Below are 17,552 nucleotides of genomic sequence, written 5' to 3'. Positions count from 1 at the left end.
TTAATCATGAGACATTTAATCAAACAACTATATATATATTTATATATATAAAAAAAAAAGAAACAGAAAGAAAAAAAGAAAAAAAAAGAAACAAATAAACAAAAAAGGAAACTCATATGAAATCATGGCCGTATGGGCCCTGTAACCACGACCGGAGCACTAGCCCGTGGTGTAGCATGCCCAGCAAGCGGAGCCGAAGGTCCACTAGGTGACGAAGTGCCTGAAGTGCTGGACGACGTTCCGGATCCAACAGCACCTACAGTAGACCCACCAGCAGATGTAGCACCAGTCGTTCCACCTGTAATACTGCCTCCAGATGTTGTAGGAGTTGTGTTGCTGTTAAATATTACTTGCCGCGAAAGGACACCACCCCCGTTTGAAATGGATAACGGAGGCGTTAATCCTTTGCTGGGACTTCGACTGGCTGGCCCACTAGTCATTCCACCTCCAGATAAGGATGAAGGTGGCATGCCGCCAGAAAGTGTAGCAGGAGGACCACCGCCAAGGTTCATCACAGGGCCCATGCCTCCTGTCAAAGTTGATGGTCGAGTTGCTGCACTTAAATTAAACCGGGGGAAACGACTTAAAAATCCTGGTTTGTTGGAGGTGGATCCAGCAGCAGAAGCAGAAGCAGAAGTAGCAGAAATACCCGCAGTGGGTCCCCCGGGAATTCCACGTCCCATGGATACGCCGCTGGAACCCAAAAGAGATGTCCCATTCGTAGAAGAATTGCCAGTTGTAGAAGGAAGCGACGAATTTTTTGACGCTCCCGAGCCTGGTGGTAACCTCCCATTGTTAGGCGTAGAAACAGGTGGTGTATATGGCAACGGTTTTGGGATGCTCTTGTCATTAAAGTTGTTGTGCAGAATCTGACACGGCAGCAAGTTTGCTGTAAAAACGGTACGTGGCGGGTATGCGCTGATACCGGAAACAGAACTAGAAATACGAGAAAGCTTGGGGTGCGGGACTGTGGTAAATCCAACTTGCGGCTTAAACGAGAGCGATGCAGGAGGACCTGTATTTGCAGAAAAAGTGACCTGGTCAGAAGATATGGAGCGCTTTCGCTTGTTGGGGGATGGGGTTACCATACCCAATGAGTTGGTTTCTTCTTCATGGTCGGATTCAATTGTAATCGCTGTTTCGGATGTGTTAGACTCCGAAGACTTGGTCAAATCAATTGTCGTCAATACTTGTCTGCTCTGTGCGCTAATTGTATTGTTAAATGCATCAACACTCCGTTTGGCTGAAGCAAGCGCCGCTGATGCAGATGGATCCGTAGAGGTTGCTGGCTTTGCAAATGAAGATGCAGGAGTAACCGTTAGCTTACCGCCAGGTAAGGACTCTGTTGTCATAGTTGTAGTAGAAGTGCTTCCTGGATGAAACACAGATCGGTTAGCCACAACAAGCCCTGCTGGAGTTGGCTTTTGAACCATTGTGTAAGGCACGGAGGCCGTTGATCTATCACGACGTCGGGTTTTGCGTTGGTTAAACTCTTTCTCGATCCATGCAAGTTTCTCAGGAGTATTCTCCGAACCATAAAGCTTAGTTGCTTGCCGAACCACACGAGTACGTAAATCATTGTCACGATTCCGGTCAAGATTGTTGTAACGCCACCGCTTTTTGCGCAAACGGTTTAGCACACGAACACGTTCTTTATCTGTCATGCCAGTCATATCTGGTACCTCAAATGCCTTATCATCTAGAGGTGGCTGCTTAGCTGAAGCTGCAGAAGCAACTGGCTGTGACATAGATACTGGCACTGACGCAAATCTCTCGCCAGCGATTGAAGCAGGCATTTCACCTTGAGCACTCCCCGATCCAGTGGATCCAGGCTCTCCATCTTGCAGACTTCGACCCAGAGCTTGCAAAGCCTCTTGAATCGCCTCCATTGTTTGGTCATCAACGGAGCGATTCTCATCGGTAGTATTTTCCATCTGCACATCTCCATCTTCATCAACTATAGAATTAGAGACTTCACCACTAGTTACATTAGACTGTGCCATCATTTGTTTGGCAAGCAATAAAGCTGTAATCACATTTGCAGCAACTCCACCCTGTGTTGCTCCAGTGCTGCCACCATCTTGGGTAGAACTGGAGCGCCGTGAACCGGTAGCTTGTACCGCAGCAGCAGCAATTGCAGAGGCAGCAGCCGTAGACGCCGGCGTCATACGGCCTGATACAAGGTCGCGTGCCAAATTACGGTGGTTAGCGTTTAGTAATGCTGACATGTTGTTAGCAGAGCCTGTTGCAGATGGCCGTCGCATATTATTCATTGCAGTTGGCTCAGTAGAGAACCGAGGAATTGAACTAAACGCTGGTGCAGGTCTTTCTGATGACTGGCCGGCAGTCTTACCTGGGGGCGTGTAGTAATAAAACTTGGTTTGCGACGCAGCAGCCCTTGGACGCATTGACAAATTACTTAAACTATTTGCCAAAGTATTGCCCAGATTTGAAGATGCTGAGGCTCCTTGTCGAGAATTGACATTTGAAGTGCCAATTGAACTCCCTGATCCAGAGGAAGTAGATGGCCCAGGAGTATACATCTTATACTTAACACCACCAGAACTCTGTGAATTAATCCCAGCGGCCCGCAAAGATGTTTGAAACTTGTCTGTAGAAAGATTTCTATTAGATCCTGCAGAAGCCGGCGAAGATCCAACAGCAGCTGCAGCACGTACACCTGCAATAGCCGATGAAACAAGAGCTTGTGCAGTGCTTAGTACTGAAGAGCCCCCAAGTGTAGATTGACGAGCACGTAAAGCAGCAAGGTTCATTTCGCGCCGTGCAACCATAGGATCAATCTTGTTTTCCGCAGGCTTCAAACTCATGTGGGCTCGTGCAAAGGCTAAAGTCTCAGCAATTGACATCGATCCAACAGCTGATGATTTTTGAGCTGGTTGAGAAGATTGTTGTTGCTGCTGTCCCTGTCCCTGTTCTTGTGGCTGAGGTTGTTGTTGCTGAGGTTGGAAAGGAGGTGAAGGAGAAAGGGTAGGAGAAATTATTTGCTGCGGGGATTGGTTCGAAGATGCAATATCAGGGGGACTGGGACTTATTGTGATAACTGATTGTGGTGGTGGTGTTGTACGAATTGGAGTCTGCTTTTGCTGGACAGATATGGTGGTAGATTTAGGTTGAGTTGGTGGACCATTCGATACCTCTATTGGAGGTTGAACTGATCTTTGAACTGAAACTGGAGCATGAACTTTAGAAGCCTGAACAGTTGGTAAAGCCCCCCCTTGAGTAGAAGATTGAGCTGGTGTTTGTGTCTGAACAATTGCATGATTTTGCAAAAGAGATGATGTTGAAGGTATTTCAGACGGTATATTTTTCAGCACTGGAGCCATCGGTGAAGAAACTGCAGAAGCGGAGGGTACTTTATTTGAAAGCTTACTCTGGGCCTGTGTTGTTCCCATAGGTGCCTGAATCGCTGGTGCAGAAGGCGCTGAGGTACTTAGAAGAGGAATGGAAGTAGGCATAGGTACCGTAGCTGGCTTGGGTTTAGGCATAGTAGAAGGAGGAGCAACCGCAGGTGTTGGCCTTTGTTGGGAAACGGTAATTGGTGCATTGGTGGCGGCGGGTATCGGTCGAGCAGTAGGTTTTTGTTGCGAGACAGGTGGTGCACGCCTCGATTGCTGTACAGAAACTGAAGGCTGCTGAGTTTGTTTTGGTTGAGTTTTAGTATACGGAAGAGGTATGGAAGGAATGACTGCTGGAGGTAAAGGGGGGAGTGGAGGATGATACCCAGAAGTTTTCTGCTGAAGTTGTTGGAGCTGTTGGTGCTGAAACTGAAGTTGCTGGTTTTGCATTTGCAAAACGTCATTCTGATGTTGCTGGTGCAGCCGGTACTGCTGCTCAGCTTCCACATCATTCCGAACTCTTTGTTGAGACGTAGCTGCCGAAGCAGTCGGTGGTGCTCCTGATTCTCGGACTCTGGGAGCGGTCTTAGTTACTGGTTTAGGTACTTGCTTCAAAGTCACATTGGAAACAGGAGGCCGTTCAATAGGAGGTACTTGTTTTCTTTGCTGTTGAGGCATTGATATTTGCAGTTGAGGCGTATGTTGAATAGGTTCTGGCTGCATTTCTTCAGATATTTCACCCGGCTGGCCAAGGGCAGCAATTTGCTCCAAACTAACTAGACCAGAGTTTAAAAGGGTTTCAACAAGCATTGTTGCAGTTTGAAGTGACTCTTCATCTTCATCGAGTAAATGTTGAAGCTGTTGCGGTTGCTGCTGCTGCTGCTGCGGCAAATTTGGCTTTTCAACTGGTTGTTCTTGAGGTTCTTCAGCAGCAGTAGAGCTCAAAAGCGATTGAAGAGCAGCCTCTATATCAGACGCCAAAAACTGTTCTTCTTCTTCCTGTGTGTGTTCCACAGGCTTAAGTTTAGGAGCTGGTTTAAACACATCTTCGTCAATATCCGAAGTTTCAGAATCTAGATCCATATGCTCAGAGGGTTGCTCCTCTGCGGCTTCTTGAATTGCTTGTTGCAGGGCACTTAAAACTGAGCTGTAGTCTAGAGGGCCTTCTTGAGATTCCTCAACAATATTTGGCTGATCTTCTTGTTGATGCATCTGTTCAGTCAACGATTTTCCAATAGCTTCAGCCAAAACCTTTTCCAAATCAATATCACCCTCGTCTTCCTCTTCCGGTTCCTCAGTAATAGGTTCAGATTCAGGAAGAGGCTTATTAGGTGTTTCAGGCTCCGTAAATAAATGAGAATGTTGCTCAAGTTGGCGAAAAATAGACTGGGCCATTTCTTGCTCTATTGCTGAAAGATCAGGAGAATTCGGTTGTGAAAGAGAGTCTATCTCTTCAGATTCATCAATAGCTTCATCATCCCCCATAAGAAAGTCGGAGTCCTGGCCAAGCAAAGATGCCAGTTGTGCCATAATAGCCTGCTGCTGAGACTCTGAGACAGGAACATTTTCATCATCGTCATCGTCGTCATCAATAGCGAAGCGATTTCCATCAAAGCTAAAGTGGCGCTTTTTTGCCAGAGCTGCAGCAACGGCTTTGAAACTGTTGGCACGCGACCGTCGACGAGCTGCAGAAGAGATAGATGGACGACGAAGAGCTTGCTGTGAGCTAGAAGTTGTAGAGGGGCGACGCTGGACTGATGGACGCCGGACAGAGCTTGAACTCTGAGAAGATGTTGACAATGGCTGATTTAAAGTTGGTTGACGGATCGGAGGTGTAGTCACAGATTGGGGCGCCTGTGGAAGTTGTTGCTGTGATGGGCGTGTTGGTACAGGCCGATAAGAAGATGCAGGCTTTTGAGGAACCTGCTGCTGACGTATTGGAATCGGAGTCGATTCATTATGTACTGAAAGAGGTTGTGAATGAGATGATTTATGAATTTGGGGAGCCTTTTGAAATGACTGCTGTACATGAGGTGTTATTGTAGATGGAGTTTGTTGATTACGCACAGGAGCAGGTTGTGAACGAGAAGGGGCCGATGGCTGTACTATTTTTTGAAGTGGACGCGCAGGAGGATTAGTTGAGGAAGGTGTAGAGACTCTTGTTTGAGGAGGAGGCACTTGAGTTGTTTCACGTGGTTGAGTAGGTCCTATGCGAGTAGAGGAAGGTGCGGGCTTTGATACTGGTTTAAGGGCTGGTTTAGTAACCGGAACAGAGATCTTGGGAGCTGGAGAATAGACAGAAGCTGGCGAGCCAACAGGCTGAAAAGGAGTACGAGGAATCGGTGATGCAAATGAATTTTTAGGAGGAGCCTGAATCGGAGTTTTCGTAGTTGAAACAAAATTTGGAGTAACGCTGGTAGTTGTTTTTGTTGTTGCATCTAACATATTTACGTCTTCTTGTTCTGTATCAGCTTTTTCAGCCTGCATGAGAATACCTGAAAGAAACTTAAGGCTTTGGGCCACATCATCTTCATTTTCATCTATTGTCTCGTTTAAAGTTGAATCCAGTATATTGGCAGGGGTAGTATTTTTCAGGTCATTGTTATCATCAATCATTAAGTGGTCATTATTATTATTATTATTATTTTTATTATCGTTAGAGTGGTCATTAGAGGGTAGAGAAGAAAGAGCAGAAAATGCCTGAGAAAGTGGCTCTAGTTGGTCAGATGTTGATTCATTTGTTGAATCAAGGGCCATTTTAAGAGCGTTAAGAATAATTTCATTAAAGTTGTCAGTTGAAGCATCTGTTGAGTCATCAGGGTCGATATGCATTCCGTTATTTGTCGTTACAGCGTTGACAAGAGCTTCTGCTGCAGCTCCAGCGGCAGAATCAATAGTTGCAGCCATGGCAGAATCAGCACCATAAAATTCCGAAAGATCTATGGGAGAGGTGGAGTTGTTAATGGTGTTTGTGTCTTCAACTTTTTCAGGGACTGCCAGAGCAGCGTTACGCGATAAAGCATCGCTAATCTGAGAAAGAAGTGCATCATCTGAAAATGAATTAGTTGAGTTATTCTCTATAGTTATAGACTGATCTGAGCTAGAAAGTTGCGGAGAAGCTTCTGTTGTATCTATGGTTGCAAGTTGGTTCTGAAGAAAGTTAAGGCTACTTGTAATGTCATGATTATGAGAAATATCAGGTTGAGTCGGTTCTTGGGTTAAGTCATCTTCTAGATTTTGAGTTAGGGCAGAGACTGAAGCCAAAAGTTGTTGAACATCAATATCTGAGACCTCTGCGAGATCAGTAGCAAGGTTGTTGTCATCTTGGGTATTATCAGTTCTCGGGGGTGGCGACGGCGGGGGTAGCGTTTCCGGAACATTTTGAGATGGATCCTGGCGAACTGGATCTTGAAGATGTGCAGATGATGACTGAGAAAGATGAGGATCTGCTGAAAAGTCATCATTTTCATCATTTGACGCGTTGTCAGTAGCATCAGCGAGAGATGAGTTTAATGCGCGTAAAATTTGCTCGCTGAGGGCAGCAGCAACCGAATCAATCTCGGCAGAAGTATTATTATCTTCGTCAGTGTTTGCTTGCGAACCTGTTTCACCAGACTGCTCCTCTTGAATCTGCTGGAAAAGAGCTGCAAAATTTGTAGCATCGTCGGAGTCCTGAGTTGAGTCATCGATAAAAGATGTATTTGACGCGTTTAGAAAAGAAGAGGTTGGGTTACCCTGGTCGGACTGTGGCGGTGATGTTGGTTGAAGGTGCTGGGTCGATGTAAGGTTATTTGGGGACCCCGATCCAGTAGCACCATTGTCATGGTAAGGTCCCGACATGAGAAAGAAGAGAGAAAAAAACGGAGACTATATATCGAAGACTATTAGGTTATGAGTCAGTGAGTCCAAGGTGGCACTGGTTCAGATAGTACTTGAATACATACTGGCAAGACACTTTAAAAAAAAAAATAAATAAATAAATAAATAAAAAAAGATGTATAAAAATATATAGCGACGCAGATTAATAGATTAAGAAGGAAAGATCTATAGTTAGTTCTATAGAAGAATATTTATGGAGGTTGTTGGTATAGTGGTTGAAATGATATATGTTAACAAAAAAACGCGGATTTTTGGTAGTTACTGGAAATGGTTTTGGTGGTGGTGGTGATGGTGATGGAGGGTCCGCGGTTTTTTTTTTTTTTTTTAAGTGTAAAAAAAAAAAAAAAAAAAAAAAATTTAACATCACGTGAAGGTCACATTGTAAAATCATGTGACTTATGACAATTTTGTTACAACACGTGAAAATTTAAATTTATGATTTGTTGTTGCAACTGGAATTGTAACAAAAAGACCCCTCGTGGCACACACATCTCCGCAATTTTTTTTTTTTTTTTTTTTTTTGTTTCTCCCGTAAACGACCGAACGGTTTTTGTTAATTTTTAAAAAAAATATATATATATAAAGCCTTTAAATCCCTCCCCTCTTACAAAACCTTTTTTTCTTTTTTTCTAATATCCACTTTTAATTTTTAACTCTGTACTTCTAATAACTATCAAAAATGTCTTCTTCACTCGATCAATTGAAAGCATCTGGTACTGTCGTCGTCGCCGATACCGGTGATTTTGAGTGTAAGTAATTGATTTCTCCACATTTTGTTTCATTTTCAATTAACAATTCCTTATAGCCATTGCCAAATACAAGCCTCAGGACGCCACTACAAACCCTTCACTCATTCTGGCTGCTGCCAAAAAAGCTGAGTACGCAAAGCTTATTGATGATGCTGTTGCTGCTGCTTCCAAGTCCTCTGGATCCCCCTCCCAAAAGGCTGAGAAGGCCCTTGACTACCTGCTCGTTGAGTTTGGTTCCAAGATTCTCGAAATCGTCCCTGGCCGTGTTTCGACTGAGGTTGATGCCCGTCTTTCTTTCGACAAGGAAGGTACCATTAAAAAGGCTCTCGAAATTATCGATCTTTATAAGCAAAAGGGGATTTCTAAGGAACGTGTCCTTATTAAGATTGCTTCTACCTATGAAGGTATTCAGGCTGCTCGTGAGCTTGAAGCCAAGCACGGAATCCACGTTAACCTGACTCTTCTCTTTTCTTTCGTTCAGGCTGTTGCCGCTGCTGAAGCCAGTGCCACTCTTATTTCTCCCTTTGTTGGTCGCATCTTGGATTGGTACAAGGCTTCTACTGGAAAGTCTTCTTACGAGGCTTCTGAGGATCCTGGTGTCCACTCTGTTAAGCGCATCTTCAACTACTACAAGAAGTTTGGCTATAAGACAATTGTCATGGGCGCATCTTTCCGTAATTCTGGTGAAATCAAGGAGCTTGCCGGTGTCGACTTTTTGACCATTTCTCCCGGTCTTCTCGAAGAGCTTTACTCTTCTACTGATGCTGTTCCTAAGAAGCTTGATGCTGATGCTGCCCAGGCCCTTGATATTGAGAAGGCTGCTTACCTTGACAATGAGCCTGCTTTCCGCTTTGATTTTAACGAAGATCAAATGGCCACTGACAAACTGTCTGAGGGTATCCGCAAGTTCGCTGCCGACACTGTCACTCTTCTTAAGGTTCTTGAGAGCAAGTTTTAAAGTTACGCAGTTTTTAATTGATTAATTAGTGATTTGTATTGATTAATGGAGTTTTTTAAATTTTTTTTAATTTTTTTATTAATTTTTTTAATTTTTTTTTTTTTAATTAGATCACCACGGAGAAGTGTATCCGAAATATAAATCTAGATTTTCAACGAAAATTACATGACTAATGCCCACCAGTTGTGGGAAGCCCCACAGCCAATTTAAATGAGTCGTACAGCAACCATTGCATGCCCGTCAGAGTACCAATCATGACGATACGTACTGGCAAGCCGTTCCACAGACCCATAAAGCCAATCTTGGAGTAGATGCGGCTCAGAGAGTGAACCATGGACTCACCTGCCTCACGTTCAACATTCACCTTAGATACCATCACATCGGCAGGATGCGATACAGCTGCACAAAAGATACCGGCAATATAACCACCAAGGAACGACACACCAGTTTGTGCCAGTTTAGAATATTCTTCCTTCTTCTTAGGAAGCTTGTTGTAAATGGCTTCGACCACGCGCTCAAATGATGCAAACTTTACCATTGTATAGGGGATTTGGCGGGCCCAGAGGGGTGTAAGACCCTTGTATAGACCGGCAATTCCCTCAGCTGCAACTTCTTTGCGCCAGCCTTCAAAAACAGATTTGGCGTAAGGAGGAATTGACGTTTGCTGCTTCACCTTGATAGCCTCCCAAGGACATAAGAAGATGTCAGCAATGAACTCGGCAGTAGCTGAAGAGGCCAAGTACAAAGAAGTACGGTAATTGAATGCAGTTTCAGGGCCCAAAAGCAAATCACCATATAGATATTTAAACAGTTCATATAAGCCATACTTTCCTGCACCTTGAAATGAGTACCCAATAAAGGTTGCACCAACACCAGTAAACACAGCAGGGAGTCCACCTTCTGTTTTAATAATGCTTTTCCAGCCTTCAATATTGCTCTTGTAGAGTGCTGGGTTCACCTGACGCCGTGTCTTGACAAGATCAAGTGGTGTGACGGCCGAGTGTGTGGGTCCACATGCTAAAATCCCACCGAGGGTGCAAAAACCAAAATACTCAGGAGAGTTGACCACGATCTTGTGTGGTGTAGCAACTACTGCTTGAGATGTGCTAGCAGCTGCAGCCTTTGCCTGGTCTGTAATTGAGTTGGCAATGTAAAAGTTTGATGGAGAATAAAGAGGAGAAGACTTGATCGACATTGGATGGATTAGAATAGTAAAAGGATATATGAAAATGGAAGAAAGAAAAAAAAAAAGGGGATGATGAATTGAGATGAGGTATATTGTTAAAAGAAAAAAAAAATTGAGAAATAGAGAATATATAGAGCTTTTATATATAAAAGTTTATTTTGAGCCTTTTTATATCTCAGTATTTTCTAATCTTTATTGAGTTCTTTGAATGTGAATGGCCTGACGGTACCACTGAGGTATTTTGTTTTGATAAGAAAGTTGAGGGAAAAAAAAAAAAAAAAGTTGAGGGAAATTCCTAAGGATTTTTAAATATTATTATTTTTATTATAATAATATTGTATTTTCTTGAAAAAAAAAAAAAAAAATTTGACCAATTTGAGGTTTTATCATTTACTATTGTATTAATTGACACGATTTTTATGGCCAACAACAACTCTTATTATTATTATTATTCTTATTCTTATTATTATTCTTATCCATCACGTCAATCATCCTTGCATCATCCCCATCGAGTCTTCTAAGCTCTAAGCATATGCCAAATCCCCGCAAAACCCCACCCGCAGTAGTCAACCACCACGGATGTCTGTATATTTAAAGTTTATCACGTGGGTGAGTGGTTTTCTATGGCGCCTACACTTGCCGAATGACAACTCTTTTTTTTTTTTTTTTTTTTGTAACAAACACAAAAAATTGATAATTTCTTTTCACTACCGCCTTAAAATAAAAACAATATCAGTAAAACATTCAAAATTGAAATAGTCTTAAAGAATTGTACAGTTTACTGATTCCATTTGAATAAAATAAAAACTATTTTTTTAAGTTTAGATACCCAGTTTTCATATTAATCAGTTTCTCTTATTGATTGTTTGATCGAAATAGAAGTATCCTAGTTATTATTTTACACAACTAGTTTTTGGATTCCTACTCGTTTTGTCATAATTGTTATCAGCTCAATTTTAATTACCAATTTTTTTTTTTTTTTAATTCTTAATTGAAAATAAAATAATTTTATTTTATTTTATTTGAATAAATGTGATCATATTGTTTTATATCTTTTACTGAAATTTAATAAATAATTTAAATTAATAAATACTAAACATTCCCTTTTTTTTTAATTTACAAAATTGTTTTATTTTTACCCACTTTATTTATTTTAACATCCTTTAAAAATTTAAAGGATTGTACCCCGTTTCCATAAACTTTTCAGCCTTTTTGACTATAGTCATAATCTTTGGAATATCTTTCATATGATCAATCGTCACTATTCCATTGATTTTTTCTGATACTTGTATTACCAATTCAAATGGGTCAAAATCAACTGTAGGTGACAATTTGAACTTTGAAAATTGTTTTACGAAAAAGTGGCACCCGTACTCAAGCTCCAGACGAAGCAAGTTTTGACCCATGGTATGCTCTCCATTCTTGCTATAATTTGAAATGAGCAAGGTGAGCTCCTTAATTTTTTTATTTGCTATTTCCGATTTTCTGTTCAAGTCATTGATATGGTTGGTTTCTTTGATATTCTTGGAAATCAATTCCTCAACGTCCTTTTTTATTTGCTTTTCTTTTTTCAAGTCCCTTTTTAGAAGCTTAAATGTTTGCTTAGTGTAATAGGCCATATCATTGGTAAACTCGTTCATCAGCAAAGCGGCAAACAATTTAGCATCAATGCTAAGCTCCAAAATATTCTTTAAAATATTTTTACGCTTTTCTCGGGTTAGTTGTATTATTGTTGATGAAGATTCAAAGCAATTATAATACATGAATACTTTCATGTAAAACTCATTGACTTTCTGGTCATCATCAGAAGATCCGTCAAAGATTGGGACTCGATTAAAACTTTGCATCTGAGTACCTTCCACTCTTGTGTCATTTTCATTTCTTGGCAAGACTTTGTCATAAACGGTGGAAGCATTTTCCCATGTTTGACTTGATATTATTGTAGATGTGTCATCATTTGATTTGGGCTCATCGTTGCGTGCTTCAATAACTTCAATGTCATTGTCCTCATCCCTATCCCCATCCCCATCCCTATCCTCATCCCCGTCCTCATCTACATCCATTGCATCTTCATCCTTTTTATTCTCATATTCTTTCATAACCATGTCCCCATCACTATCCACTTCCATATTATCGTCATACTCATTTTCTTTTGAAGAATCTTCCAAAACAATGTCTTCATTATTATCAACCCAAGTGTGAGGAGCAGTCCCATTTTGAAGACTGGTATTTTCAAATTCCTTTATGTTACCAGCAGAATATTTTTTAAGAGAAAAATTACGGGGTGCATTGTATTTAGAGATATGATTTTCAAAAGTGTTTAATTTTTTAATGTCGAGCCATTTAACATTTGAAATTTTTGTTTCTTCGACAGTATTGCTCAATGAAATATCCATATTAGAAAACTTTTTAACAATTTCAATGGTATCTGATTTACTTTTGGATAAAGTAGAATTAACTTCTTCAGACTCAAAGTTTTTCATATTAGGAATTGATTTATCAGTCATTGTTGAGATTAGTATGGAAATATGTTTTTGAAGTTCTTATAATCTTTAGTGTGATTGATGAAAAAAAACAATAAAAACGAAAAACAAAAAACAAAAACAAAATTTTCAGGCATTTTTTCTTCATTTTATACCCATTTTGAAATTGAAATTGATATCCAAAATAGATCAATTGAAAATAAAAGCATTAAATTGCAATTCTTTCAATAATAAGAATACCAATTTAATGTCAACAACTGTTGAAAAACAGTCAATCTGTGCTATTGTATATTAATTGATAATGATGTGGCGAAGCAACAAATCAATTTCATGTTTCTATTTTCCATACTTTTCTGTTTTTGATACCACATTAAGTCTTGTCATACAGATTTATCCACATAAATTTGCATGAAAAAATCTGTGAATTTTTTTCAAAAGATTTAATTTTGACTGTTAAAGCTCACTAAGCCTATTTTTCTTCATTAAATTAAAACTTTTAGTTAAAGTCGCATTTATTTTGTAATATCATTTTAATGGCTTTTTTTTTTGTGTGTGTGTTTTCTTCTAAGTTGGATAATACGTCCCAGTTGAAACTGCATTAATTCGGTAAGCTCAGTTTAATGTTGTTTTTAACAATAGAATAACTATCACCGTTTATGAAAGGTGATTAATCGATTACAAATATTTAATTAAAATATATTAAATTTAACATTTATAAATGTTAAAATGATAAGATTTAATTTAATTTGATTTAATGCTGTTATTTTGTACAAAAACCATTAAAATAAGTCTAATTGAAATTTATAGTCTTAACTTTAGAGACCAAGTTAGATATATTTTATTTTTATTATTAATGAAAAAATAATACATATAAATATTACATAATGATAAACATATGTGCTTGTACAAGGAATAATATATTCACAGTTTCATTTTGAAATGTAAAAAAAAAAAAGATGCTCCATAAAAATGTTTCAGTTTAGAATGCACCAATAAAATTAAAGCCAAATCTTCCTCGGCATTCCATGGGAAGTTCATTATATTCTTTAAGTGTAATTGAATATAAACCATTTTTATATTCAAAACGATTCATTATGGCTTGGTATTCTGGTCTCAATGGCTTTTTAAAATCAGGTTTTTGCTCCAAGGTTTTCAAATGTTCAAAATGAAATCTACTTAAATCTGGATTACTAGAAAATAATGTTGCATAACTAGAAGTTTTGTCCCTTTGGAAAACTGGTTTACTAGATGGAGGATTCTGTTTTAAATAATATTCAAAAATTTGAGGATCTGATGTCAAAGATGGTAGAGAGTTAGGGTGGAAATTGTTCCAAGATTGATTCATCAAAGATTTTTGGTCAAGATAGTCGCCATCAAAAAATTTGGTTTTTTCCTTGGATGTTTCTTTATTTGTTATAATAAGATCTTTCTTTTCAGTAGTCATTTTTTTTTTAAAAAATATTTAAATATTTAAATATTAATTCAAATTGATAGTTATCGGCAAAATAAATTGTAGAAAGCAATTAAATTTATATATATATATATATATATATATATTTAAAAAAAAATGGAAAAAGAATAATTGAAAACAAAAAATTAAAAGAATATTTTTCAATTTATTCAACATATAAATATTAGTTTTCCAATTTTGAAATATCAATATTAAGACGAATTTCTGTGCATTAAAGTGGGTTTTTGTTTTTTATTTTGTAATCTATAACTATACATTTAACATAAATTTTTTATCTTATTTTATTTGAATTTAATATCCCAAAACTTATGCATTTGTAAACCCAGAAAAATATTGTAAGTAAATAAATTTTTAAAATAATATTTGAATGAAAAAAAAAAGCATAATACTAATTATACCTTTATTCATGATTAATAATTCTATATATATATATATATATATATATATATAGTTTTTAGATATCCTTTTATTTTGTCATTTTAATGCAAAAAAAATAAAAAATAAAATATTTATTTAAAAAATGATTCGACCCAGGATCGAACTGGGGACGTTCTGCGTGTTAAGCAGATGCCATGACCGACTAGACCATCGAACCTTAAAAATATATACTATTTTTGCTATTTAAAGCTCGGTTTAAAAAAAATTAAAAAAAATAAAAAAATGGGCCCAGCATATAACCCTTGAATAAAAACAAACAAAACAAGGCCTAGCATTTTTATATAGACATTTCTTTTTTTTTTTTTTAACTAACATTAAAAATTATTATTTTTATTCTGTAGGAAAATGCTATATTTTTTAAATCCAATGGGAATTTTTATTGTGAAAATTAAAATATATATAGTACAAATAAAAAGGATGGTGCAGATGATGACGTTATTTAATTTTATATAATTATATAACTGTTGAATAAAAAAAAATAAAAATAAAAATAAAAATAAAAATAAAAATAAAAATAAAACATAAACGGCTGATTTAACGGTCAGGCTAACTTTTTAAATCCGGGGGGGTTTTTTAAGTTTTTTTTTTTTTTTTTTATGGTAGAAAAAATTATGAGATACAGAGAGGGGTCTTAGATAATAAGTGGAGGTGGTGGGTCTAGTAAGTTTGAGACCAACAATCCCATTCCCCATAATTTCTATACTCCTCATATTCCTCATATTCCTCATACTCCTCATAAACTAGATTCAGGTCCCATTGTCCTGATCATTGGAAATACAAAAATGAAACCCCATTAAAACTTTTTTTTTTTTGTTAACAAGGTACCAAGATATACTGCATGTCTTTATTATTTTGCAGTTATGAGGATTTAGTTAAAATCCATGCTATATTAATTTCATAACTACCCTTAAATAATATTAATTTTTTTATTAACAAGAGTTAACAAGAACGTTGTGAATTTAATATTTTGTTACACACCATGTTATTTTCATTATTAGTACTAATATATTTTGTGCCTAATTGTTTTTTTTTTAAAAAAAAAAATTTATATATTTGATATTTAATTTATAACGATATTTAATAATCTTTAAAAAAAAAAAACTTTAAACCAAATTGATAGAATCTATTGGACAGATAACGAAATCAAGTAAATAGAATTAATGCTTTGAAACACCATTTCCCCCTCCCGAAGTCCTAAATCATGTTTTTTTTTTTTTTTATTTGTTTATGAATTATTAATTTTTCTAATCACAAGATACTTTTTTTTTAAAAAAAAAAAATACTTGCATCAGCTTCCGCGGAGTTTCCGGTGAGCGTTTTTTTTTATAATTTTTTTTTTATTTTTATTTTTTTTATTTTGAGTTATCAATTTAAACTCAATTAAATTTAATGTCATTAGATCAACAAAAAAAAAAAAAAAAAAAAAAAAAAAAAAAAAAAAAAATTTAATGGCAGATCATAAAATAAACGTTTAATATTTAATAAATTGTAAACTTAATAAATTCTTAAGGAAAAACATATCACTTTACAATTTGTATGTCATCATCAATCAAGAAATATTTTGTTTTTTTTATCGGTTATTAACGCATTTAAAACACTCTTTTATGACCGAAACTACCGAGAAACGTAAAAAGAAATAGGTAACTCTTATCGACTATCATAAGCTTCACACAGAATTCCATTTAAAGCCCATGTAAATTTTAATAGTTTGATATCTAAATAAATTGCTACGATATTGTTTATCGTAAAAGAAATTTATCTAATTTTTTTTTTTTTTACTCTAAAAAAACTATGAAAATGTATATCCAAAACAGATTATAAAATCAAATATATTTTTAACGACAGTTAAAAATCGAACCATTTAAAAATATGCTATAAGATATGAATTCAAAGAAAAAAAAAAAAAAAAACTCTATGACAACTTGAATTTAAAAAGGGAAAATTTGAAACTACTTTAGGTATATTTAACTACGGCTTTTTTTATTTTGGGGATATTTTGGTAAAATCTGTAAGTTGGAAGTTGGGGGGGTTAAGTGATGATCATCATTCGTAGCATGTGTCTCAATAATGTTTGACCGTTTTTTTTTTTTTTTTTGGGGGGGAGGAGGGGGGAGAAAAAGATCCGAGTAACGGTAAACCTTAAGCTGTACTGGTATTCAAGCTATGATTACATTTAGTTGGATATTTTGCCTCTATTTTAATTTTTTTTTTTTTTTTCAATTTTAGTATCAGAAAAAAAGATAGAAGAATAGTTAATTTAATATCAAACTAATTATATATACATAACATGACAAAGATTCTATTACATTGTTTTGTATTACCTTCGAGCATTAAGTCCCAATAATCTGTTAGAACTGATCATTATTATCTTTATGTTTGTAAATAGTATGATGTTGAAATCTTTGAGCATAAATTTCAACAGGTGAAAGGTTTTCCCATTGAACATTTTGAGAAGATCGAACTGTCTCGAAAACAGGGCTATCTTGGTTTATATTGTTGTTAATATGAGTTTCTGAATGTTCGATTTCTATCTGATTGATTTGAGAAGCGTTTTGAGCTGAAAAGTTGTTTTCTGACGTAAGATCAGACCCTTGTATATGACTCATTAAAAACTTCAGTTTCAATTATAACTTCTTTTTCATCAAGTTGGCTTAAAGAGATTTGATTGATAATTCAAGTTTGCTTTAGAAATAAATGAAAAGTATGTTTGTGTTTGACGTTACAGTTAAATATATGTGGTATTTTATAAAAAAAAAATTAAACTCTTGACTTTCAAAAAATTAATTTCAGAGAATTCAAATTCAAATTAAATATATATATATATATATATATATATTGAAAAAAAAAGCACTTACATTTTTTTGTCTGTTGTAAAAAAAAATGCTTTGGAATTGGAACAAAATTGTGGCAAACAAGAAGGTGGGAGGATTTCTTTTAAATGTTAACTTATGATGTGCAGGTAAAAGTGTTGATATAAGTCTAGTGGTGAGTCAATTGTTATTACTTAGTATCTTAATATAAAGTATACTTTA

General features: G+C 36.6%; 4 protein-coding genes across 4 annotated transcripts; 1 reads left to right on the top strand and 3 right to left on the bottom strand.

The window, feature by feature from the left end:
* Positions 1-122: 122 nt before the first annotated feature.
* Positions 123-7,196, bottom strand: SAPINGB_P000400 (uncharacterized protein; the record flags this gene model as incomplete). The annotated part of the gene is made up of 1 exon (XM_031995124.1): positions 123-7,196. One exon carries the CDS (start codon positions 7,194-7,196, stop codon positions 123-125), a length of 7,074 nt encoding a protein of 2,357 aa, XP_031851015.1.
* Positions 7,197-7,914: 718 nt separating this feature from the next.
* On the top strand, positions 7,915-8,942 carry SAPINGB_P000399 (uncharacterized protein; the record flags this gene model as incomplete). The annotated part of the gene is made up of 2 exons (XM_031995123.1): positions 7,915-7,984; positions 8,041-8,942. The coding sequence occupies 2 exons, from the start codon at positions 7,915-7,917 to the stop codon at positions 8,940-8,942; spliced, it is 972 nt and encodes a 323-aa protein (XP_031851014.1).
* A 169-nt stretch (positions 8,943-9,111) lies between these two features.
* On the bottom strand, positions 9,112-10,137 carry SAPINGB_P000398 (uncharacterized protein; the record flags this gene model as incomplete). The annotated part of the gene is made up of 1 exon (XM_031995122.1): positions 9,112-10,137. One exon carries the CDS (start codon positions 10,135-10,137, stop codon positions 9,112-9,114), a length of 1,026 nt encoding a protein of 341 aa, XP_031851013.1.
* Positions 10,138-11,291: 1,154 nt separating this feature from the next.
* SAPINGB_P000397 (uncharacterized protein) lies at positions 11,292-12,635 on the bottom strand (the record flags this gene model as incomplete). The annotated part of the gene is made up of 1 exon (XM_031995121.1): positions 11,292-12,635. The coding sequence occupies one exon, from the start codon at positions 12,633-12,635 to the stop codon at positions 11,292-11,294; it is 1,344 nt and encodes a 447-aa protein (XP_031851012.1).
* Positions 12,636-17,552: the final 4,917 nt, after the last annotated feature.

The sequence above is a fragment of the Magnusiomyces paraingens genome (genome assembly GCF_902498895.1).
Source record: "Magnusiomyces paraingens strain CBS 517.90 genome assembly, contig: contig1, whole genome shotgun sequence".
NCBI lineage: Eukaryota > Fungi > Ascomycota > Dipodascomycetes > Dipodascales > Dipodascaceae > Magnusiomyces > Magnusiomyces paraingens.
The sequence above is the reverse complement of the archived record's forward strand: the minus strand, read 5'-3'. Positions and strand labels throughout refer to the sequence as shown.